Source organism: Xenopus tropicalis, chromosome 6 (assembly GCF_000004195.4).
Source record: "Xenopus tropicalis strain Nigerian chromosome 6, UCB_Xtro_10.0, whole genome shotgun sequence".
In the NCBI taxonomy this organism is placed as follows: Eukaryota; Metazoa; Chordata; class Amphibia; order Anura; family Pipidae; genus Xenopus; species Xenopus tropicalis.
The window spans coordinates 131,065,504-131,092,476 of NC_030682.2; the positions used below are offsets into that span (position 1 = coordinate 131,065,504).

At 39.7% G+C, this 26,973-nt stretch overlaps 1 protein-coding gene across 3 annotated transcripts in view; it reads left to right on the plus strand.

The window, feature by feature from the left end:
* The window catches only part of grhl2 (grainyhead like transcription factor 2), a 47,413-nt gene extending 21,260 nt beyond the window's left edge, over positions 1–26,153 (plus strand). For 2 of the 3 annotated variants that reach the window (XM_031903346.1, NM_001011338.1), the window contains 10 exon segments: positions 314–425; positions 6,461–6,555; positions 13,078–13,236; positions 17,232–17,319; positions 18,450–18,589; positions 19,752–19,783; positions 20,434–20,522; positions 20,796–20,881; positions 23,382–23,446; positions 25,238–26,153. In XM_031903346.1, the coding sequence (XP_031759206.1) occupies positions 314–425; positions 6,461–6,555; positions 13,078–13,236; positions 17,232–17,319; positions 18,450–18,589; positions 19,752–19,783; positions 20,434–20,522; positions 20,796–20,881; positions 23,382–23,446; positions 25,238–25,355 (984 nt within the window). In that variant the 3' untranslated portion in view covers positions 25,356–26,153. 3 annotated transcript variants of the gene reach the window in all.
* Positions 26,154–26,973: the final 820 nt, after the last annotated feature.

A 26,973-nucleotide genomic window follows, 5' to 3' on the forward strand; every position in this document is an offset into this window, starting at 1 on the left:
AGTGGAACTACTGTAAAGACATGAATGACTCGGTTAGAGGGGAGGGGACCACTGACTGTGCAGGGTGGCTGGGACCTCACCTAAGGATAAAAAATTATTAAATCTGAGGTGACCAGCTGGTCCACACATTTAATATCTACTTTCCTTTGGCTTTCTATTCACCCCCTGGCCCTCCCCTATTGGCCATGCTAAGATTTTGTGCAGAAACTTTAACCCTCACTATGCCTGCATATAGATTATAATATAAAAATACATTTTTAATTTTTGTATTATATATATATATAATTTATTTTATGACTTCTTTAAACTCCAGAGTGTAATTATGGTCGTATTCAGTGAAGATAAAAACCGAGACGAACAGTTAAAATATTGGAAATACTGGCACTCGCGACAGCATACAGCAAAGCAGCGGGTTCTGGACATTGGTAAGTTTCAAACTGCTGGCTGATACTGGGAATCAAATATAACTTACAGTCTAGAAGTACAATGACATAAACACAATTTTTCCATCAGGTTATTTTGAGTATGGGACTCTGTTCATGCTGAGGCTGCAGGAAAACCCATACCCTGGGGCTTATTCCATTTGTGGCTCTAACCAGCTGTAGAAATCTCCACATTAATAACTGTCTAACATTCTTTGCATAACTTGGAAACTACCCTACATAGTAACATAGTAACATAGTAACATAGTAAGTTGGGTTGAAAAAAGACATACGTCCATCAAGTTCAACCATAATGCCTATATATAACCTGCCTAACTACTAGTTGATCCAGAGGAAGGCAAAAAACCCCATCTGAAGCCTCTCTAATTTGCCACAGAGGGGAAAAAATTCCTTCCTGACTCCAAGATGGCAATCGGACCAGTCCCTGGATCAACTAGTACTAAGAGCTATCTCCCATAACCCTGTATTCCCTCACTTGCTAAGAATCCATCCAGCCCCTTCTTAAAGTTATATAATGTATCAGCCAGCACGACTGATTCAGGGAGGGAATTCCAGAACCTCACAGCTCTCACTGTAACAAATCCTTTCCGAATGTTTAAACGGAACCTCCCTTCTTCTAAACGGAGTGGGTGCCCTCGTGTCCGTTGGAAGGACCTACTGGTAAATAAAGCATTAGAAAGGTTATTATATGATCCCTTTATATATTTATACATAGTTATCATGTCACCTCTTAAGCGCCTCTTCTCCAGTGTAAACAGACCCAACTTGGCCAGTCTTTCTTCATAACTGAGACTTTCCATACCCTTTACCAGCTTAGTTGCCCTTCTCTGGACCCTCTCTAACTCAATAATGTCCCGTTTGAGCACTGGAGACCAAAACTGAACAGCATATTCTAGATGGGGCCTTACCAGCGCTCTGTAAAGGGGAAGAATAACCCCCTCCTCCTTGGTTAGTAAACGCAACTGCAGAAAGGCTGGTTAAGAGGGTTACTTGTTCCAAACAAATGAAGCAATTGAGTGTAAGAATCCAGACAATAACAGCATGATTTACCCCCTTGTGTTGTATGGAACTTTATCTAAATCCCCAGTAATCTAACTCCAAAAGTCCCCACAGTTCCATTGCATCTGATATTTCAATCACTAGGTATTATTGTATGTGCCAAAGGAAAGTTATCAAAACAATATAATAGTATATAGTATCATATCAGTCATATACTGTATATCTTGGCAAGGGGCAACAATGAGAATGCTCTAGTTGATATCTAGCCAGAGGGTAAGGATAGACAAGCCTCTAGACATGCAAACAGCCTATACACATAGTTATGACACGTGCCCTAAATGGAATTATAAAAGAAAGAAAGAATTCCAGAAATTCCAGAAATATGATATGGCAATAATTATATGGCATTCCCTTTATAATATTACATTTTAAAATTGAGAATATTGTACAGGTGTGGGACCTGTTATCCAGATTGCTTGGGACCAGGGGTTTTCCGGATAAGGGATCTTACTGTAATTTGGATCTCCAAACCTTAAGTCTGCTAAAAATCATTTCAATATTGAATAAACCCAATAGGCTTGTTTTGCCTCCAATTAGGATTAATTATATCTTAGTTGGGATCAAGTACAAGGTACTGTTTTATTATTACAGAGAAAAAGGAATCATTTAACCATTAAATAAACCCAATAGGACTGTTCTGTCCCCAATAAGGGGTAATTATATCTTAGTTGGGATCAAGTAAAGGTACTGTTTTGTTATTACAGAGAAAAGGGAATCATTTAACCATTAAATAAACCCAATAGGGCTGTTCTGCCCCAATAAGGATTAATTATATCTTAGTTGGGATCAAGTACAGGTACTGTTTTATTATTACAGAGAAAAGGGAATCATTTAACCATGAAATAAACCCAATAGGGCTGTTCTGCCCCCAATAAGGGGTAATTATATCTTAGTTGGGATCAAGTAAAGGTACTGTTTTATTATTACAGAGAAAAGGGAATCATTTAACCATTAAATAAACCCAATAGGGCTGTTCTGCCCCCAATAAGGGGTAATTATATCTTAGTTGGGATCAAGTACAGGTACTGTTTTATTATTACAGAGAAAAGGGAATCATTTAACCATTAAATAAACCCAATAGGGCTGTTCTGCCCCCAATAAGGGGTAATTATATCTTAGTTGGGATCAAGTACAGATACTGTTTTATTATTACAGAGAAAAGGGAATCATTTAACCATGAAATAAACCCAATAGGACTGTTCTGCCCCCAATAAGGGGTAATTATATCTTAGTTGGGATCAAGTACAGGTACTGTTTTATTATTACAGAGAAAAGGGAATCATTTAACCATTAAATAAACCCAATAGGGCTGTTCTGCCCCCAATAAGGGGTAATTATATCTTAGTTGGAATCAAGTACAGATACTGTTTTATTATTACAGAGAAAAGGGAATCATTTAACCATTAAATAAACCCAATAGGGCTGTTCTGCCCCCAATAAGGGGTAATTATATCTTAGTTGGGATCAAGTACAGGTACTGCTTTATTAATACAAAAAACGGAAATTGTTTTGAAAAATTAAAATGTTTTCATTATAATGGAGTCTATGGGAGATGGCCTTTCTGTAATTTGGAACTTTCTGGATAACAGGTTTCCGTAAAAGGGATCCCATACCTGTATACATTTTCCTTTCACCATTTAAGCTTTACGTTTAAAGTGGAGCAGCTATAAAACACCATGTGGGATTCTGTGTGTAAAGTATTTTATAAGCAGCCAGTTCCCAATGTTATAAGCCTGAGCTTTACATTTACTGAACGGTTCATAGTTTGATTAAATATACTTCAACTTTTAAAGCATTCAAGTTAGCTGGGACAGCGGAAACTTTCATCAGGTACAAGGAAGCAAATAAAGCATGCAAAAAAGCTATCAGGCAAGCTAAAATAGAGATGGAAAGGGATATTGCAGCTAGGAGTAAAAAGAATCCAAAATTATTTTTTAATTATGTGAATAGTAAAAAAATGAAGCAAGAAGGGGTGGGAACTTTATTATCACGGGGAGGTACGTTGGTTGATGAGAACGGGGAAAAAGCTGAAATTTTGAACTCTTATTTTTCATCTGTCTATACATCTGAGGAGCCAGATAATGAAGGCTTCCCTTTTAATATGCCCAGTGCTAGTAATTTAGCTACTGGCGCATGGGTCACTCAGGAGGAAATTCAAAAGAGACTTGAACATGTAAAGGTAAACAAAGGTCCAGGACCGGATGGGATTCATCCCAGGGTATTAAATGAGCTGAGCGCTGTGATTGCCAAGCCTCTTCACATAATTTTTCAGGATTCGTTGAGGTTTGGCATGGTGCCGAGAGACTGGCGGATTGCTAATGTGGTGCCGTTATTTAAAAAGGGATCTCGTTCTCAGCCTGAAAACTATAGGCCTGTTAGTCTGACATCAGTAGTAGGAAAGCTTCTGGAAGGGGTAATAAGGGATAGGATAGTTGAATACATTGCAGTTCACAATACTATTAGTTTGTGCCAGCATGGTTTTATGCGTAACAGATCTTGCCAGACTAATTTAGTTGCCTTTTATGAGGAGGTGAGCAGGAACCTCGATGCTGGAATGGCAGTTGATGTCATCTACTTAGATTTTGCTAAAGCGTTTGATACAGTACCGCACAGAAGGTTAATGATCAAATTGAGGAATATTGGCCTAGAACATAATATTTGTAATTGGATAGAAAACTGGCTGAAGGATAGAGTACAAAGAGTGGTGGTAAATGGAACATTTTCTAATTGGGCCAGTGTGGTTAGTGGAGTACCGCAGGGGTCAGTCCTTGGTCCTTTGCTTTTTAACTTGTTTATTAATGACCTGGAGGTGGGCATAGACAGTATTGTTTCTATTTTTGCTGATGACACTAAATTGTGCAAAACTATAAGTTCCATGCAGGATGCTGCCGCTTTGCAGAGCGATTTGACAAAATTGGAAAACTGGGCAGCAAACTGGAAAATGAGGTTCAATGTTGACAAGTGCAAAGTTATGCACTTTGGTAGGAATAATATAAACGCAAACTATCTACTGAATGGTAGTGTGTTGGGGGCATCCTTAATGGAGAAGGATCTAGGGGTTTTTGTAGATCACAAGTTGTCTAATTCCAGGCAGTGTCATTCTGTGGCTACTACAGCAAATAAAGTGCTGTCTTGTATAAAAAAGGGCATTGACTCAAGGGATGAGAACATATTTTTGCCGCTTTATAGGTCCCTGGTAAGGCCTCACCTTGAGTATGCAGTGCAGTTTTGGGCTCCAGTCCTTAAGAAGGATATTAATGAGCTGGAGAGAGTGCAGAGACGTGCAACTAAACTGGTAAAGGGGATGGAAGATTTAAGCTATGAGGTTAGACTGTCGAGGTTGGGGTTGTTTTCTCTGGAAAAGAGGCGCTTGCGAGGGGACATGATTACTCTGTACAAGTACATTAGAGGGGATTATAGGCAGTTGGGGGATGTTCTTTTTTCCCATAAAAACAATCAGCGCACCAGAGGTCACCCCTATAGATTAGAGGAACAGAGCTTCCATTTGAAGCAGCGTAGGTGGTTTTTCACGGTGAGGGCAGTGAGGCTGTGGAATGCCCTTCCTAGTGATGGGGTAATGGCAGACTCTGTTAATGCCTTTAAGAGGGGCCTGGATGAGTTTTTGAACAAGCAGAATATCCAAGGCTATTGTGATACTAATATCTACAGTTAGTATTACTGGTTGTATATATATAGTTTATGTATGTGAGTGTATAGATTGGTTAGTATAGGTTGTGTGCTGGGTTTACTCGGATGGGTTGAACTTGATGGACAATGGTCTTTTTTCAACCCTATGTAACTATGTAACTATGTAACTATGTAACTTCATATTCTTAAAAACACATTTTATTTTATTATATGGCACAGGTTGGTTTAAACCCTGATTATCCATAAAATGTGGATCATTTGTACATGCATTAATCATTGGACACATAAACCTGCTTGAAACTAGAGAACACCTGGTTTAATGAGCTATATTTACTAAACTACTATGGATTTTATTGGCTCCAACTTGCTGAACTCTTTGTTATACTCTAGTCCTTCTATTCACTGCACGCTGGATATGAGCATTGCATATACAGAACTACTACTAACTGCACCCTATGTCTCTCTATTCAACCTAATGTATCCAGCCTGTTACTGTTGTTATTAATCTGCTCTAAAATAATAATACTTTGGAATTACACTTGTACATTCATTTTAATATTTTCTAAATACATCATTTTTTTGTATAAGATCTCTCTCACAGCAGATTTATTAATGGGTTTTCGCCAAAACTCAATTTTTTCTGTTATTGTTCCCCGAAAAATTCGAGTTTTTCAAAAATAACTCCCATAATTCATGATTTATTAATTCGACAGGTTTGAGTCCTATGGAGGCTTAGAATAGTAGAGGAATAGAATAGTCAGTGACAGCCTGTCCTTGACACATTTTCAAGGACAAGTTAACCCCCTCGTTCTCAGTTTCACCCAGCTTCAAGGTAAAGTTAATCCCATCATTGTTTTCAGTTTCAAACTTTCCAAGGTGGAGTTAATCCAATCATGGTTTTCAATTTCACCCAGTTTCAAGGGGAAGTTAATCCCATCATTGTTTTCAGTTTCACACTTTCCAAGGGGAAGTTAATCCCATCATGGTTTTCAGTTTCACACTTTCCAAGGGGAAGTTAATCCCATCATGGTTTTCAATTTTATCCAACTTCAAGGGGAACTTAATCCCTTCATTGTTTTCAGTTTCACCCAGCTTCAAGGTGAAGTTAATCCCATCATTGTTTTCAGTTGTACCCAGTTTCAAGTGAAACCTAAACACATTATTGTTTTCCAAGAGTGCCGATGCTCCTAAAATGGCTTCTGGACCAATTCCTGTTTGTGAAAAGGAAAATAGTATTTTCAGAAGCATTGACTTCAAGTTATTTTGCATGTTATAGTGCATTTATATATTGCTATTTTGTCCTTTTACAGCTGACTACAAAGAAAGCTTTAACACTATAGGCAATATTGAAGAAATTGCTTACAATGCGGTGTCTTTCACATGGGATGTCAATGAAGAAGCCAAGGTAATAAGTTGCATCTTAATGAGGATACTCGCTAAAAATAAAATAAACAAATGAGTCATGACTAATGCAGCGTCGAGCCTGTTGTGCCCCCTTTTCCCTCCCCCTGGTACCGAAATAAGACAACGGACGACTTAATTTTGGGAGAGAAGGCCGCAGTTGTTTAATGTAAAATTTAATATAAATCAGTAAATATATATGTAAACAACCATAACTTGTATTAAACTGTTTGTAAGTCCAAACATTAAAACAGCAGTCAACTTATACCTCTAAGGAGGTCTGACCCTGAGCCCAGGCCCGGAGACTGTGTCCTGTCTATTATCCAAGTCCCCTTCTAGGATTATCCATCTCCCTGAGGACCCCAGGCCTACCCAGTTACCCATTCATTTTCCAACTGCAACTTTTTAATTTCCTCTGGGGCTCAAAGTCGACCCCACCCCCGCAACTGCGACTACTGGACTCCTATCTCATAGGGAGGGAGGGAGGGAGGGATGCTGTTGATCCTGCTCCTTCTCCCGCCGGAATGATTTGAGTTCACATCCGGGGAGGGTCTTCCTTTCTTTTCCCTGCCTGTACCAACTGCAAAAAAAACCCATGGTGGGAGGGGGTGAAAAGGGGGGGTGGCTTTCCTCCTAACATAGTCATGCCCTGCTTCCCTAACATTTTATTCGGGTCATTGGGCTCCCGGAATCGCATAGGACCAATTTTTCAGCTGAAAATAATAGCACTGACGTAGTCTTGACTGCTGCTGCTATGAGAAGAAAAACAGTGGTGCCCAAAGCTCCTTTTCCGCCAATCATCCATTTCCAGCTGGAAAATGACCCATATCCCATTAGCCTTAATGGAGAACTAAACCTTAAAAATAAATAAGGGTAAAAATGCCATATTTTATACACTAAGCTTATTGCACCAACCTAAAGATTCAGCACCTCTATATTAGTAATTGCTTAGGCCTTCAAGCTCGTCACAGAAGCTCCGCATCTTGGAAAGTGTCCATGACACTGCACATGCTCAGTGGGCTCTGGGCAGCGGTTGAGAAGCTGAGCTTAGGGTTTGCCTGTCATATAAGCTGATACTACATTCTAATGCTAATTGTGCTGGTTTCAGAGCTGCCCTGTACTAATAATCTGTATTACTTACTCATCAGCCTTATATTGTGACATTTCTATTCTGTATATACAGTATATTGTGACATTTCTATTCTGTATATACAGTATATTGTGACATTTCTATTCTGTATATACAGTATATTGTGACATTTCTATTCTGTATATACAGTATATTGTGTGTGGGCCCCTAAGCTCAGGTAAGTGACAGCAGCACAGAGTATGGGCAGGGAATCAATGTTCTGTAATTATAGCAGGGTGACTGTAACCAAATCAATTTGTCCCTTATCAGTAACCTTTTTATGAGATAAAAGTAACCTGACCAGATATTGAACTGTAAAAAGGATACATGAAGGCAGAAAACTGCAAATACAATAATAAAGATATAATAAGTATGCAGTCATTTATTAAAGATTCCGTCACTCTCTTCTGTTGCCAAGATGCTTTCTAGAGGCAGTTTGCAAGCACTCCTTTCTATATTTCTCAGTGGGTAGGATGTCTTTCCATGAGACATGTTTGCTTAGTCCCATTAACTATATCTTTCCATTTCAAGAGAGTCCGGTTGAGCTGTGATTGGTTGCACAGAATTCCACCTTGTTTCCAAGCTATGCAGCGTTTTTTTTTATTGTCTAAACATATTTAATGTTTACTAATCACAGAAGCACAACCCCTTGTAGGCTAACATTATGTCAACTTTGTGTTGGGCTCTCCCAGAGATCTGAAATCTGATTAGAAATCTGATCCTTGTACTTTTAATGTAACTTCATCTATGACTGATTATAAATTCAATCTAGATATTGTGTTGAAATGTATTTTGGTTTGAGCTTTATGGGAAAACTGGATAAAGAATTGTAAAATGTCTTGGAGACCATGATAATAAATATGCCACCCCCTTTGTTTTTTGGGGCTGCTTTCCCTTAAGGGAATAAATGCATTTGTCTGCCTGATGTTAGCCTACGTTTCATTGGTAATCCCCTGATCCCTCAAAGCCCCAAAGGGCAGAATACACGGTACAGGTAAAGGACCCGTTATCCAGAATGTTCGGGACCTGGGGTTTTTTCCATAATTCGGATCTCCTACCTTAAGTCTCCTAAAAAAAAAATTATTTAAACAGTAATTAAACCCAATAGGATTGTTTTGGCTCCAATAAGGGGTAATTATATCTTAGTTGGGATCAAATACAGGTACTGTTTTATTATTACAGAGAAAAGGGAATCATTTAACCATGAAATAAACCCAATAGGGCTGTTCTGCCCCCAATAAGGGGTAATTATATCTTAGTTGGGATCAAGTACAGGTACTGTTTTATTATTACAGAGAAAAGGGAATCATTTAACCATTAAATAAACCCAATAGGGCTGTTCTGCCCCCAATAAGGGGTAATTATATCTTAGTTGGGATCAAGTACAGGTACTGTTTTATTATTACAGAGAAAAGGGAATCATTTAACCATTAAATAAACCCAATAGGGCTGTTCTGCCCCCAATAAGGGGTAATTATATCTTAGTTGGGATCAAGTACAGGTACTGTTTTATTATTACAGAGAAAAGGGAATCATTTAACCATGAAATAAACCCAATAGGGCTGTTCTGCCCCCAATAAGGGGTAATTATATCTTAGTTGGGATCAAGTACAGGTACTGTTTTATTATTACAGAGAAAAAAAGAATCATTTTTAAAAAATGTGAATTATTTGTTTAAAATTGAGTCTACGGGAGATGGCCTTTCTGTTATTTGGAACTTTCCGGATAATGAGTTTCTGGAAAAGGGGTCTGATACCTGTACTGGTTATTATAATAAAAGTCAAAACTTTACACCCAATGTAATAACCCATACAGCCAGATGTTTGTTTTCAAACAGGTGACTAGTAAATGCTACCTACTGATTGGCTGCTGCAGGTTACTTGACTTTATGTAATTTCAATTGTTAATCTACATTTAAAAGTATAAGAGTTTCCAGAATGTCAAACTGTATTTCCAGGATTATATGTAGTGGTGGAGGGGCAATGGGGCCTTTAATGAAGGGCCACTGGTAGGGCAATACTAATATAAAAGGTAGCTGAGGAATTTCCAGAAGGTCAATCTGTGTTTCCACGTATTCCAATAGCACAGGATTTAATGGTTCCATCACATTAAGGAAGGGCAACTTGATGCAACCTTTTCCCATTATGGTAAATAGTATAGCTCTGGAACATGTTGGGTCACTTGTGGCTTCATCTTTTCCTGTAGGGATAGTAGGGATATTAGTGGAATATGTATGGACATTAAGCAAGCAGGGCGTGCTCTTCCCAGTATCTCAGTGCCATTATGTTTGCTGTTATTAAGCTGGAGACATCGATTCATTCTGAGGCAATGTGTGTGTTTGCATACAAACCCTTAGTGCTTGCCTAGTTCATGTCTAGTTAATGGGGTGGGGCGCAGGTTACAGGTTTGTGTGAAGGCATGTTAACATTTACTGGAGACTTTGGTATTGTAAAAAAAAAAAGGGGGCTAGTTTATTCCTGAGTTTTACAGCTTTAGAAACTGCTTAAGTGCCTATAAAATGACTTCACGTGCAAATAAAGTGACAGTCGGCACCTGCCTTATTCTTGCTTGTAAGGCTTTTGGGGAGGGGAGCGTTGATTACTGTCCAAAAAGGAATTGTTTATGCTGATTTATAGCCTTCTTTCTACGTTGCATTACTCCTTTTGTACACTACAAGCAATATTTGCTTTTTAAGATTATATTAAAAACGTTACAATTTGGCATAACTGAATACTATTAGATTAAAAACCTTTCAATTTGGCATAACTGAATACTAACTATGTCCGGAGGAGAGAATCCATTGCCAGAGTTGCTTGATTTCGGAACCTCGGGATAGCTGTTTCCCATTTGAAATTATTTATTTACACTAAGCAACTTTGCCCCATGCAGACCAACATGAACTTGCCTTCATGTTTTTATCTGCGGTAGAAGTAATCTTCACTGATTGGTAGCTATGGGATATAGAAAATGTGCCCACTGTTAGTAAATTAGCCCCACTGATGTGTCACTTTATGGTCGGAAGTTCTGTTATCAACTAAAGGGGACGTAGGCAGTTTCTCCTGCTGGCTAATGGGTATGTACCCACTAAAAACAGAAATCAGCACTGAAAACAATAAAAATTGGCCTTATTCTCTGTATGTTCTTGTGGGTTCTAGGGATACACCATATCCTTGTTTAAGTTCTAGATTTTTCAGAATCTGAGCCTTTCTTGGCAGGATTTGTCCAAATCCAAATGTCGGGCTGAACCAAATCCAAACCTTTAAAATCACATGACTTTAGACCGCAGAAAGTGTTTTTTTTTCGGGGGGGGGGGGGTTCCTTCACTGATTTTTTTGCTCTATGGTTTTGCAAATTTGCATGTGCTAATTAGGGTTTGTCCAAATCTTTTGCACATGGTTCAGTATTTGGCTGAATCCAAAAATCTAGAATTAGAAGCATCCCTAGTTAGTACAGACTAGCGATAAATGAATCTTCTATTTTACCTTTGCTGAAAAGATCACAAAACTGTGGTCTTCTGAAATAATTTAAAGATGGTGTCATTTTGCCACAAATCCATGCCCGATTAAATTGTTTTCTCGTCACTAGCATAGACCTACTGTAAAACGGGAGATGCTAGGGGTCATTTCTGATCACGGGCAGTAACCCATGGTAACCAAGCAAATATTTGCTTTCATTGTTCTATCTGCAACTGTCTAAAAAAAAAAAAAAAAAAAAAAAAAAAAACTAATCACTAGTTGCTATAGGTTACTGCCCATGTGTGAATTATCCCAGCTGGGAGACCTTGCATGCACTGCACCCTGCTCTTATCTAGCTTTAAGAGGAATACTTATGCTGGCTGTGCATAAATATATATATATATATATATATTTTTTTTTTTTAGGTAATTTTTGGATTGTGTCTATAAATATAGATCAGTATAGACATTTCTGTATGAGGATTCACAGCACTGTTAGTACCCAGGGGCCCCTGCTCCATTGCGGTGCTAAGCAGGCTGTGTAAGTCAGATCAGACTCACTTGTGGATTTGACAACGCCAGGCTGCTACTAGTTTATACCAACAACGGCCGGGAACCCAAAAATGCTTTAACTGCTCTGGTCTGGGAATGTTTACGAAGGAAGAACAAGTTGAATAGTTAACAGGCTGCAACCCGCATTTGTTTAATAAACAATGCCACATTTTTCTTAAATGATTGAAATCCCAGACACGACTGTCAGGCTCGACTCATACCTTGGGCATATATTTATGGGAATGGGGAGACTTTCCCTTCCATATCAGGAGCAGCCTGTATTTATGTTCTGCTATTATTATATCTGTCTAATAACCGTCCTTTATTTCTAACAAAAGCTGGTGCCGTTCCTACAAATGAATTTTAATCATCCTGTTTAATGTTTGCACAGGCTTTAATGCTTCTCTTGTTTTTGTCACACCCGGTATTTGGTTAAAGTAGTAGTTTACCTTATAATGAGTTTTGTTATTATGGTATATGCTCAGTCAGTATGGCAGATGGATGGGGCCTCAGGGTAGGACTGACCAACCAGGGTACAAGGATAAGTTCTGGTGGGCTCAGGCATCGGTGGATTCTGACCCAACCTTTTGGCTTTGGGTGCCTATCCCATGGCAATTCTTCTCTTGAATGTGATAGCAAAGAGGAGAACTGAAAAGAAAGATAGATGAGTATCTAAAGGGAAGGCCCTACTGGAAGAATAAAAAGGTGATGATAGGAATAAATTCAATCTGAAAGTTTGCCCAGTGGTCTTAGGCTTTTCTGGTGGGCCCCTGACTCCCCAGTCTGACACTGGAGGACATATATATATATGTATATATAGAACTAAGTCCTGAAGAACTAAGTTCTGTGAGTGCAGCATTTCTTCCTGATTGATTGATTATATATAATATATATATAGATATATATATATATATATATATATATATATATATATATATAGATAGATAGATAGATAGATAGATAGATAGATAGATAGATAGATAGATAGATAGATAGAGGGAAAAAAAAGAGAGAATAAGCAATATAAAAAAAAAACAATAGCTTCATAGACTATCGGCTTTATTTTTGGTTGTGGGGTCAGTGACCAGATAGCATTTTCAGCTGCATCCTGGTTGGAAACAGAACAGAAGAGCAAATAATTAATAATAAAAAAACATAAGATGGAGACCAACTGGGAGGCGAGTGATTTCTTATCTTTTTGTACAAGCCATCTACTAGTCAGGCATTAAAACCTCTGCCCAATTGCTGAGGTCATTGACCACAGCAACCAGATAGCTGTTAATGTATTAATAGGAGGTAGACAGTCAATGATTTGGTCTCACATCTGACCTGCATCGCCTAAATTGCTGCAATCGTTTGACCTTATACCACATCTTATTGTTCTCCTGTAGATTTTCATCACCGTCAATTGCCTGAGTACTGATTTTTCCTCGCAGAAAGGGGTCAAAGGGCTGCCTCTTATGATTCAGATTGACACATACAGTTACAATAACCGCAGCAACAAGCCAATCCACCGGGCATACTGCCAGATCAAGGTCTTTTGTGACAAGGTGAGTTAGCTATGTGTGTCTTCTATCAGAAAATGCCATTAGACCTCATGCCTCGTCAGTAAGCCTCTGCTCAATACGAGCCCAATAAACAGGGCCTGAGAGAGGGCATTGGGAAAAGGCTAAATGTGTTTTTATTTATTTATTATTTGAATATAACAATGGTAATGGAGTAGAACACATGTAACTCGCCAGATAGGATCTACAGAAGGAATAGCTGCTGAATTGCATACAATAAAAAGGAGCCCCAGTAATGTATGAATGTTGGGCCCCCACTGGCAAATCTGGCATATAATTTCTTTATAACATATATTTAATGGACTCCTGTTGCGTTTAGAAAGCTTATTTATTAAAGCAAGTGCATTGTGCAAAAAAACGAGTGCAATTTCGCATGTTTTTTTGCCCACATTATTGCATTTGTTATCACAATTCCAGCATCATTACGGTTGGGAATTGAGTTGCACCCAATGACACAATCACTAGCACCCAATTAAGTAATAACCATTTATTGAGATAAAATGGGCAAATGGGTGTTGGGGTAAAATCCAATATAATTTCTCTTCAGTGGTAAGCATATGCTGCACCTTACATCAATATTCATTACTCACAACCAGGTAGATAATGACTTTACTCTCAAGGAAAACGTTCTCCTCCCCATAACTGCTATCTTATGCTCATGGAGCAGTTATGCCTAGGAATCCAGCCCTAGTCTGCTTAATTCCCTAAACCACTAGGCTCTGAATATACTTCCATCTTCCTTACTGAGGGGAATTAGACATTCTAAACACCCCTTTCATCTTGTACACTAATGGAGTCACCAGCCCTTCCCATGTAACATGGGGCTCTAACTCACTGTTACAGAACTCTAACCCACACCCCTAAAGTATGTAACATCGGGCACACACTACCCACTGTGGACTGACAGCCTGCAGGAGGTTCTTTTTGGCAGTAACCATGGTCTTTATGCCTCCAAGTAAGAAATTTAAAAATAAGCACCTGCTTTAAGGCCTCTGGGAGCAACATCCAAGAGGTTGGGGAGCAACATGTTGGGGGTTACTGGTTTATAGCATCTTACAGGAGCCCCTTTGGCATTTGGCTGGATCCACAGATTGGCCAGTCCGTGCGTGGATGGGGCCACATTTTTGTAGGCAGATATAACCATATTAAATATGGATCTTCGTTTCTGACATCCATGGCCTACACAGCTGCATAATCTGCATTCACACTTCAGCCTACCCCTTCTCTGCTACACTGCATTTCTGGACAGTTTCTTTCTGGAATGTAATCAAAATATAATACCATAAAAAATGATGCATTTTATTGGAGGGGCAAGATATGCAAGTGGACTGGAATTTTATTTTATTTCCATTTCATTGCTATTTAAAACTGGCCCAGTAAAATTTTACAGTGTTTGGTTTATGGCCCGCAATTCTCTGATGCAAAAAGTTGCAAAAAAAAAACTGGAATGTTCGTGTTCCAAGTCTTTCCCACTCTGATAAGAAGGATACAGTTTGCTGTATTGTGTGTCTGTCCGTCGGTGTCTGTCTGTGTGTGTCTGTCTGTCTGTGTCTGTGTGTCTGTCTGTGTGTGTGTCTGTCTGTCTGTCTGCCTGTGTGTGGTTTAGTGGGAATCTCCAAGGCTTTCTTAAGTAGTTATTTCTAAATTTCTAACAAGAGTTTACATTTATTCTACTGCTTTCTGTACAACCTCACCAAATATGCCGAAGGTGCCTATTTCTGTATATATTTCTTATCCGTCCAACTATATTTGAATGCCCCCTAGTGCCTTTGCATAAAATAGCAATAGATGATCAGAGGATTAGGAAAGAATGAAGAATGAAATCAGAAGGTGAAACCAACCTTCAATCAAAGGGTTTTAGTGTTTTGATTTGTATTTTTACAGGTTCAAGACCTCTTATTGTTGTTTAACATATAGGTTGTGCACTCACACTAATAACAACGTTACGGATATATGATAACAAAGGTGAAACTGTAGAACCCATTTATGAACAATGCTGCAATTGTGATGACCTAAAATGGATAAAAACTTGAAGAAAGCATTGACATCATTCATAAACAACGATACTGTATCCAGTAATTAGCGTGCATATTGGTGCGCTGTTGAAATGGGCGCATCTTGGAGTGGGGATGATTTTATGCAGGATTTCTAGGGAACAAAGACATGTAAACAAAAAAAAAAAAAAAAAAACGATTTGCATCTCAAAGGAAATGACTTGACAATAGCCCTTAATAAAAAGGGGAGCTCTGCAACATATAAAAATTTGCATTATGTGCAGCTCTGTGGTTTTACTCTGTGGTTTTAGGCCACTCACAGGCCAAAACTTTGAATTATCCAACTGGATCTTTTGCTTTTAGGCCTGTTAGCCATTCCATTCTTACATATATTGTATAGTCTAATTTGTAATCGAGAAGTTTCTTCCCCTCTGTGACTCGGGAACTGTCCCCCAATACCAAGCACTGTGGGACTGGAGAACCCTAAACTTCATCCTTCGACCCATTTACAAATCACAACTGGTCCCCTTGTCATTTTTTTCTTTAATGGCTCCCCACTACCTAGGAATCTAAAAACATTGCTCATTTACTAGTTTTGCTTATACATTTATTAGATTACGTCCTGTTGATTCAAGGCACTATGGACAATATTTGATTCTTTTTCTTACATTAATGGGATTTTATCATCAAAATAGAGAGGAAGTTTTGGCTGTGACTGGAAACTGTACCTTTGTATTAAATTGTAACTTTAAATGTTCTACAATACTCCACTTATAGGTCTAGTAGCCTCCGCTTTAATTCTCTTTGCTATTATCTTACTTTAAATCTAAAGATACCCCAAAATTCTGCAGGGCACAATGCCCAGTGGCAAACACACTCCCTACCCAAACCTGACTGCCAGCAACTTCTGAGCAAAGATCCAGAAACCTCAGTATTTGCTCATAGGCCCAGCAGTCCGATTGCTACACTGGGCAGTTAGCTGCTTATAAATCAGTTGAGATTTGCAAGGATTAAAGTTCTGGGGCACTGAAGTACTTCAATGGAACTGGGTAACTGGTAAGGAAAACATTACATGAAGAAAGCAAATGGAAGTATAGCAGACATTCAGTCCTAAAGTAAAAGTTATGCAGAAATTTCTCATTTGTTAAGTGCGCCAAACAAGAGGCTCTTAGCCTGATGCAGACGAATCAATAGGCCTGTGTGATCATTGCCCAGTCTGATTTTAAACCTGCCTATATAGCCAGGCCGGACTGGCAATCTGTGGGTTCTAGCAAATGCCAGAGGGGTTGCTGTAAGATGCCATAGTCACTGTTTATTGGGTTGTTGGGGGCTGTTTGGGTCTCTGTGTACTTGTAATGCTAGGGCATATTTTGAATCCAAGTCCGGGCCTGCCTATAGGTATGTGCCGATCCCTGCCCCATAAGCTGTATAGAGTGACCAGTTAGCAGAAAATGTCGCCCCATGTAAGGCCACTGTAAATATACTGTAAATAAAGTGTGAAGGCATTTAGTGGATTATTATCCATTTTACTTTGGTGTTTCTAGCTCCTTAGTGTGGACAGGTAAACAAACCATTATAAGCAAAAGCACAGTGCTTAATACATTTGCGTTACTGTAAATAATATGTATATGTGCTTTATATTGTGAGGCCGACAATACTGATTAGCAAAGCCATATTCCGTGTCCCACTCATAGATAAAACAGCCGAGCAATATCCGAGAGCAGTCACACTGCATTGGCTCTGAGATGAAAGAAAAATGTATTTAAATAAAAATTGCAGAGGGGCCATTTTTGAATTTAAATAAACCTCTAATAAATATAGAATGGGTCATTACGGAGATGAGACGGGAACCAAGGGCCGCATCTAATTGAATATCTTCTCCGGTGCCTGCTGCTTCTCCTTGGCATTGAAAAATGTATGAGCTTCGTTAGCTTCGTTATCCACGGATACTTTTATTCTTCTCTTCTTTCTTTTTTTACCCTCAAGGGAGCGGAAAGAAAAATCCGTGACGAGGAACGTAAACAGAACAGAAAGAAAGGCAAGAGCCAGGCGGCACAGGCTCAGTGCAACAATTGTGAGTAATATTTGGGGTGAATTTCATTTCAAATATCCTTTTTGTTTTAATGTTGGCTGCCCAGGTCTATGCTTTTGGCCTGGGCTTTTCAATGGAAGAAAGGCCAATGTTTGCCTCTCCTAGATGGTATATATATATATATATATATATATAAATGGTGTTTTTTCTGTAATAGTCAGCCTTATTGCTCCTGCTTCTAATTTTCTGCTCACACTACACCATACAAGATTGGTTTGATAACAATCCAATTATATTCTTTTATCAGATAAAGATTGTCACTGCTCTCCAGTGTTTGTCAAGGCCATTAATTCCTAGATGGGAACAAGAATTTTTCTCACAGCAATGTCAGACAGGGCAATTCTCAGCTTTTTTTTTTTTTTAAGTGGGGAAAAAAACACTTGGAATCGTCGCTGTATTCAGGGGGTGTATCTATATGGCCACCTAAGGGCACGTGCCTAGGGCGACAGCATCAGATGTATATACGCCACTTGAATTGTAAATGCACTGCCCTCAGGCCTGCCTTAAAAAATCATGAGGCCTTCCAATTATTAACCCACGGATTGCCTGGGCAGAGGGCACTGCCATCAAGTAGAATGGGAAGCCATTATACTAAAATCACACCGATGATCTACCACACCCTGCCCATGCTAACCACAGATTTATGATGGCTGGCCTTTAGAATATGCACCAGCACTGTATGGAAAGAACTAATGTACCAAACTGGCCATTATTCTTCAGTATAAACTTTACATGATGACTCTATTTATGGGGTTGTTTCATTTAATACTTAATCCATTCAGACCTGAGTATCACAGATGAGTCTTTGGCACTAGTGTCGAGCAAGTCAGAATAAATAAAACCTGCACCCAATCCTTACTTTTTTCAACCTGTGCCCAAAAATGCCCACAGTGTCCAGCCATGATGCTATAGGAGCAATGCTGTCTCTACACTAAAGCAGGGTATATGGTTACAAATGTGCATTCTTGACTTGTACTCAGTATAATTCCGTATCCACTGATCTGTGCATCATGGTGTTCTCTGTTAGAAAACATGAATGGTTTTTACCATGTAGCTACCTTACCTGTAGTTAGACTACCATGATGTTTATTACGTTATTGTTGTGTGTGTAGCAGCCGACGGCAAGTTATCAGCAGTGCCCTTGCAGAAGAAAAGTGACATTACCTTCTTCAAAACAATGACCGACTTGGATGTGCAGCCTGTTCTCTTTATTCCTGATGTCCACTTTGGGAACCTTCAAAGGACCGGCCAGGTATAGCTGAAAGCGATTTACTGTCATGTACATTATAGACAATGTAAGGTGTTACACACAAACCAAGCAACATTCAGTGGCACACAGGGCAGTTTGACTGTTTGAGGGGAAAAGAGGGTCTTTTTCTCTTAGGCCATTTTGCTTCCTTTTGCAATCTAACACAGCAATGCAACAGTTATTGAGCTCTCATAATTCCCAATTAGCATTAGCCAAAGATATACAATTAATCCCATTGTGGGGCTCCATGGCAATATGGAGTTTGCTCCTCAAGTAATTTGAAAGATCCTTAAGGTGCCCATAAACACATGCCCATTTGGCCACTCTTGACAACCTATGGCCCATGTACAAATTTAATATTATGGCCTTAAGATCTATTTCTTAGAAGAGATTGTTCAGATCTTATTCAGACAAATGCAGAAAATTCATTAAGCCTATGGCTTATGTGGGACATGAATGCAGTTAAACTGACCCCCATGTGATAAGATCTGTGGACCATAGTCAGTAAAGGACATCCCAGACACTGGTAATAAGTGCACCATGACACACTGCAGTGCAGCCATTGGCTAGGAGTCTTCCCCAAAGCCTTTCTCAAAGGGAGAGATCTTTTCTCCCATGCACAACACAGTGCAAATGGCAGCCAGATTGTTACAAACATACAAATTCTGAACTTTCCAAGTGTAAAGCCCATTAAGTAAGTTTTTAATGTTCTTCATATTCAATTTTTTTCTTCCTCTTAAAAAAAGCAGAGGCGGAGCTAATGATCTGCTAATTGTGTAAAGCCATTTGCTATAGATGCTTATTGCTGAATTGGGATCCCCAGCTTGTACCTTCTCAGGCTGTGTATGGGGGGGGGGGGGGGCAGTTTTACAGCAGCCAGAAAACCACAGGTGGGGGATCCCTGCCATGGGATAAAATATGCACTTTCTGTTCATCACATTAGTATTAGTATTAGTAAAGCCATTAAACACCTTGGAACCAATACTAATCTTGTTACACCGTTACGGGAATTATTGATCCTTCTCAGCATCTATCCAGTTACTGTAATAAACCCAATCATAATATCCCATTATATCATATCCAATTAAGGCTTTCTCCATATTCTAATTATTCAGTTAAGGCTTTCTCCTATTATGATATGAATGCTCTGTTCTTGTTCCCACAGGTTTTCTACAACACCGATGATGACATTGAAGGGTATGTTGAAGAAAATAGTAAAATTGATGTGAAATATTAATGTTAAAATATAAAGGAGAGAAGGACAAGAAATCAAAAGATGGAATTATATTGGCCATTAAAGGCCCATGGAGATTTTCCTCCTATTTGCTATTTGTACTTGCACACAGGCAGCTGTATAGGGTGAGAGAAGTGGAATTCCATTTTCTTTATCAGCACTTCTTTATATACATTGAGCATCAGTGTGCATGCTTGCTAATCTGGGCAACTTGACCTTAGAAAGAGAATAATAAAGACTTAAGGGCCAATAGGCATATATACTGTAGGTACTGTATATAAGAGACGAACTGCCACATATGGGTATACAATAGATATATCTCCTATAGAAAGGGGTATATTGGGAGCAGGGCAGGTTTTAGGGTAATGTGGCGGCACAATATAAACTAAGAGTTGGGCAGGGCTCTCTTCACCTCTTGTATCGGTTATTGATTGCTTTATATGTTACTCTGTATGACCAATGTATGTAACCCACCTATTGTACAGCGCTGCGGAATATGTTGGCGCTTTATAAATAAATGTTAATAATTAATAATAATAATAATAATAAGCCTGTTCCAGAGCCTGTTCCATTGTGCCCTGAGTATTGAGAGTGTTTATTTTTTGTACTGAAGTGGCGTCTTGGTGAAACGGTTGCTTCGCCCTGTGGATGAAGACTATGGCCCTCCTGCACCCAAGCAAATGAAAGAAGGAAGCAGGAAAGGTAAGGGGCCATTATTTTCAGCTGGTTCTGGCTGCACAATCGGCAGTTGGCCAGCTAGGGTGTTTTACTTGCTTTTTTGGGATAATAGCCACAATGATTTTGCCAAGGATGAACTTTATTATAAAGATTAAACGCCTCCTGGCACCCTGATAATGAAACTTTTTTCTTCTCTTTCAATAGCTCTAACTATAGCTTTAACTGTAGTTTTAACTGTAGGTTTTTTGTAGCCTTAAGCATTATTTTTTTTTTTAAAAATGTTTGCTCATTTCCCAGTGCTTCTATACGTAAGGAAAGAAACTGATGAAGTATTCGACGCCTTGATGCTGAAGTACCCAACTGTTAAAGGGCTCCTCGAGGCTGTAAGTATTTGCTAATCTACACCCAGCAGCGCCAGCCATTGTGATAGACAAGTGAGCAGCATGATGCCTCCGCTTCATAGACAGAATGCCACGGGGCTGCCTGAAAGCCAGTAGATAACACTGCAGCAGTTTCATTACTTGTTCAACTTACACTTTACTTACAGAACTTTCTAGATTCTTATATGAAAGCAATGTATTATTATTGTACGTGGATGCCTATGGCCCAATGGCCCAATCAGCCAGCAAGTGAAGACTCTATCTTTCTATTGTACGTGCAAAGGTTTTCTCATCATAGGCAGTAAATAATGAAAGTTTAGGGAGACCAGCTACTGTATATAATAGTAAAATTGCAAGCTGTCTGATGGAAATCCATCTTTTAAAAGTTTTCCCAAACCTAAATATCACCCCCCTGCCCTGTTTCTCATATACTGAATTCTTGCTTTCTGTTTAAGACTTTAGCTCAGGGATCCCCAACCAGTGGCACGGGAGCCACATCCTTCTCACCACCCTTTTGATGTTGCTCCCAGTGGCCTTAAAATAGGTTCCAATTTTACACTTCTGGCTTGGAGACAAGTTTTGAAAGCACAGAGACACAGTTATAAGGTGGCCATACACGCTAAGATCTTCTCCCGATACTGGCGGGGCAATATTGGGCTAATTCAGGCTAATTCGGTCATTTGGTGGGCCGATAAGCTGCTGAATGGGTCTAAGGCAGTGATCCCCAACCAGTAGCTCGTGAGTAACATGTTGCTCCCAAATCCCTTGGATGTTGCCCCCAGTGGCCTTAAAGCAGGGGCTTATTTCTTAATTTCTGTTAAGTTTTAGTTGCATAAAACCCAGTATAATGCCAAACAGAGCCTTCTGTAGGCTGCCAGTCCAAATAGGGGCTATTAAGTAGCCAATTATAGCTCTTATTGGCACCTCCAGGAACCTTTTTATTGCTTGTGTTGCTCCCCAACACTTTTTCCAATGAATGTGGCTCATGGGTATAAAAGGTTGGGGATCCCTGGTCTACAATCGGCCCGTGTATGGCCGCCTTTACTCCAAGCAGAGCCTCCTGCGGGCCAGCAATCCACATGGGGCTACCAAATAGCCAATCACAGCCCTTATTTGGCATCCCCCCAAAGAACTTTTTTCGCAATATCGCTCTGGAAGAGCCGAAATTCCATTCACATTTTCCAACATTACATGCTTCTCATACCGAGAAGACCACTAAGGGATAGATTTATTAAAGTAACATTGTATCACCGTCTATTCATTTCTATGGGGTTTTTAAAGGCATATTTATCAGTGAGTAAAATGGTGGAAAGTGCCGCTGTGTAGCCCTACAAGTAGGAATAGCCATTAGGGTGGTAATACTCCACTGTGGGTGTTTCCCGAGACCCGATTTCTTATTACCATTTAGGAATTTAGTTTTAATAGCCGCCTGGACTGGATCATTATCCCCCTAATGATATGGGGTTAGTTGGCATCTCTGAAAATGCCTCTTAGCACATATGTTGCCAAGAAATAGTTTGTAGGTGCTAAATAAACAGACAAAATTTTAATTTAAAAAAAACAAACTAAATTTTCACTTTATGGTTTTACTGATCCTATAAATCCAATATATCAGTGTTTTATAAGCCACAGTACGGCGACCCCCTTACCTTATTCATAATGTGCTATGTCACAGGTAGGGGGCAGCAGAGTGCAGCAAATACACTGTTTCCTGTGCTATAATCTGGGTTCTCTTGCTTGTTGGAGAATGAGTAGCAGTTACAGATCTATATGTTAATGTGTCCATAGCTACAAAAAAACGAACATCCAATGATCCTATAAACCCTTGAAATAAATTAATGTTAAATAGCTCAGAGCACTGTTCTAAATGCATTTACAATTTCCATTCATTTTTATCCCAGTCTTTAAAATATTAGCAATTAAATGTAGTTAATCTGTATTTAAATAGCCAATATAATGAATTTGACACAACAGTGCCACCTGCTGGTCATTTTGACCAACTGTGTAATTTAAAGTCAGTGAAAAGGAAGGTGTTGTGTTTCTCTGCTTAGAACTGACCATAGAAACTTCAGATTACTCTTTGAATGTAACATTCTAAGCTTAGAAGGACTCTTCCTACCAGGTTTGGACTGGGCTGCCAGGGCACCGGGAAAAAAACCTAGTGGAAGGCGCCCAGGGGAGGGGGTCGGATGGGTTCTGGGGGCCCCTGCGGGGTGTGAAGGCTGCAGCTGTGGCTCCTTAGGGGGTGCAGGGGCCCACTCAGTCCCTGCCGTCAGCCCCTCCCTCCCAAGCATCTTGGCTGCAATCGGGAGAGAAGACAGCAGTGGAGCAACAGTACTTATAGGTATTGGGTCTGGGTTGGCAGGGCCCACTGGGTTTTTTTCCCAGTGTCCTGCTGGCCTAGTCTGACCCTGGTTACAGCCATGCCCATGAAAATTATGGGGCAATATTTTTCAAACAATCTTCCACTGCTTGTTTCTTACCATGTCCTTCTTTATTTTAGATATCTGAAAAATATGGGATCCCCGTGGAAAAGATTGTGAAGATTTATAAGAAGAGCAAAAAAGGGTAAGGAGATATTGCATCAGATATTATTGCACTGATTTAGCCTGTCCAAGATCTGGGAATCACATTTATTCACATTTGTCCCAGTCCTGATGTTGCAATATAGTGACTGAGGTGTTGGTGATAAGTTGGCCTTGTAAGGGAAGAACAGATCTTTGCCAGATTTGTCTGCCTGTATGGTGGGTCAAATTGAAATGATCATAACATAAAAGGGTCTTTTGCAGACCCCTAGGGGGAGGGCTGCTGCATTCAGGTAAATTATAACTGAATCTTGTTAAACACATTTAATAAAGGGGGTTTGTGCACCCATCAAGTATAAAGGTATCTCATTTTATTCTGGAATATACAGGCTGTTGGCTGATATGTTGGTGAGCATGTTTGGCGTGCCCGAATATTTAGTGAATGCTCGGCAGAGTGTGTACTGCTTGGAATACAGTAGGTGGCGCTCACGATTCTCAGAGAATGCCAGGGTTCCTGTGAGGGCACAGCTACTGTTTTATAAGAAAATGTAACATTTCACTTGGATTCTACTCTGGGCCTTTCAATGGCATTGCAATTCTGGGAACTGCAAGTGAACAACAGCAGGACGGTCACTCAAACCTCTGACTATATGTTATGGTCACAGTAGTCCAAGATGACTTCTACATTGTATCCAGAGCATTTTACATTTTATCTGCCCCACTTCTGAGACATGCAAACTAGTCTCCAACAACTCCAGAGCCTTAACCCACCTGCATAAATCCCAGACACCTTCTCACTTGCCCACCCTACTGCCCCTCCAGCCTGGAAATCCCCCTGCCAGTACCAGGAATTTGCTCTCCTGCTTCCCAACTAGTTTTATTGCCTATGGTACCCTCTTGGACTCATCTCCAAACCCACTCAGATACACCAACAGCATTTTACTTTCCCCTTCGTTTTACAAGGACAAGGAGAGTGTACTGCTCAGATCTAATGTGTGTGTGTGTATGTATACAGTATGTATAATGAGAGAAATCTTGCTCATATATTTTTATGTTGTGTCATTTTGTTCATAAGTGTATTTCAGTCCCCTGGTGCCATTGCCCCCCTCAACTCCAGGGAAAATACCTAGTTGTTTGCAGCCGTTACGCCAGCTTGGAATTGGTTAAGAGCCCTGATAGGCTGCAGCACCGATGTAAACAGTGTGTAAGACCTATCAGCACCACAATATATCCACAGCCAGGGAAGAAGGAATGTCGAATTCCTGGCAGCGGAGAGGAAGGGCTTCAATTAAAGCAAAGAACAGTGACATAAATTTGTAATTATTTTCAAAAGTTTCAAAGAAAGCCATTTCTAACCCAGCGTTACCCAACAAGTTGCTCACTACCCCCTTTGATGTTGCTCCCAGTGGCCTCAAAGTAGGTGCCCAGTTTTTCATATCTGGCTTGGAGACAAGTTTTGGGAGCACAGAGACACCGTTTTACTCCAAGCAGAGCCTCCTGCCAGCTAGCAGTCCCCATGGGGCTACCAAATAGCCAAACACAGCTCTTATTTGGTGCCCCCAAAGAACTTTTTTTCATGCTTGTGCGGCTCACCACAGTTTTTACATGTGAGTGTGGCTCTCCGTTAAAAAGGTTGGGCCCCTGGATTAGAGGCAGCTGGAGTTTAGTCAGGAAACTGGACAATAAGACATCTGTAAACTCCATTTTCCAAGGACTAAAATAACTTCTGAATGAAATAAATGAATGAATTTCATATTTGCAATGTTTTTGACCCATCTATATGAAAACGTAAGTTTACTTAATTCAGACATGTTTCTTTTTCTACCCTGTTTAGGATCTTGGTCAATATGGATGACAACATCATTGAACACTACTCCAATGAGGACACATTCATTCTAAATGTGGAAAGCTTGGCGGAACAAGGCTACAAGATCACCCTGACAGAAATCTAAAGCAAGGACAGACGTTATCCTTGATGGAAAGACACCCCCAGCTCTTAGCCAAGACTTTGCTCAGTACTAAGTGGATATACTCCAGAGATTTGGAGTAGAATAAAGGAGTGGAAGACTGGATAAAACTAACTGAATTTATTTATTTTCGTATCCCTCACTTATTAAGTGATTTCGTTGAAGCGCCAGCCTACTGGTGTTTGAGATTACCAAGCAAAATATATATATTGTTTATATTCTGCTATGTAATGATGTTTGCAGCGAGATCATCCGGATGCTTCCCACTGTTGTCAATGGTGATACAATGGACAGTTCATCTTGGGAGAAGAACCTACAGGACATGAGCTGCACTCTCTGGTTTTGTTTAACCATTTAATGTTACCAAACTCCGATCCACTCAAGCAATGATTCTATGGAACTTGTATCAAAGGAGCCCCAATCCCTTGTGGTTCTGTGGAGAGGCCACAGAATGCTTGAAATTAGCCAACGCCTAAAACTTTTGTAAATAATTTCCTATTATGTCATGTGGCTTCAAAGCAGTTGTACAGATTATTTCATTTTAAAGGTATTTTTGTAAGTAATCCTGAAAAAGTAGATGTTTTAAAGATGTACAAATTTTTTTGTAACGTGCAATATTTTGTTTTTACATTTTGTGGTGTTTACTGCCCCCCATGGTGTTGTAATTTTTTTTAAATATATATATATATACTTCAACAAATCCAAGGGAAAGTACATTTCTAGTTAGCTGTGTGGGCGAGCTAGATGAACATGTATTAAACTGAATATTTGTGTTTATAGTGATATGGGCATATAATATAATAATATAATATTCTTGTTTCTAGATCTCCAGATGGGGTACTGGCTATTCCTAATCAGTGATGAGCGAATTTTTTCGCCAAGCATGGATTTGCAGCAAACGTCTGCTTTTCGCCATTGGTGAATTGTTGCTCGAAATTTGCCACGGAAAAATTTGTTGCGTGGAAACTTTTTTTGTCGTGCATCAAATTCAGATGCGGTTGCGTCAAAAAAGGCGCTGTCGCTTCAAAATTGGGTGTGGTTGCACTGAAAAAAAACCACAGGCGACAAAAAATAGACGCGAGCGACAAAAAAAATTGTGCGACAAATGCGTTTCGCAAATTCTTCGCCGTGTCGCAAATTTTCTTGCCGTTTCGCAAATTTTATGGCGAAGCGAAACAAAACGGGACAGATTCGCTCATCACTATTCCTAATGATTTGTAGATGTAAATGTTTAAAAGTGTAGGATGAAAACTCTAAAAGATCCATATTAACTGCAGACATCCAAATCCAATAACCCCTTGGAATCTAACTTCCTGTGGAAGAGACAGGCCTCCATCTATTTAAATGGCAGAATTACCAGGGGGGCACCAATTAGTTCTGAGCACAATACCGTAGGCAATAGTAATTTAAGTAAATATCTGATTCAGAGCTGGAACTAGGGGTAGGTAGAAGAGGCATTTAGCTGGGGCACAACGGTGGGGAGGGGGGCAGGTACGTACCTCTTTTGTACCCCCAGTCTGGGCCTTCATCCTCCCCACTGTCTGCTTCTCAATTCAAACACACTCTCTGCCATCACCACGCGTGTGTTCACCCCTGGGGTGAC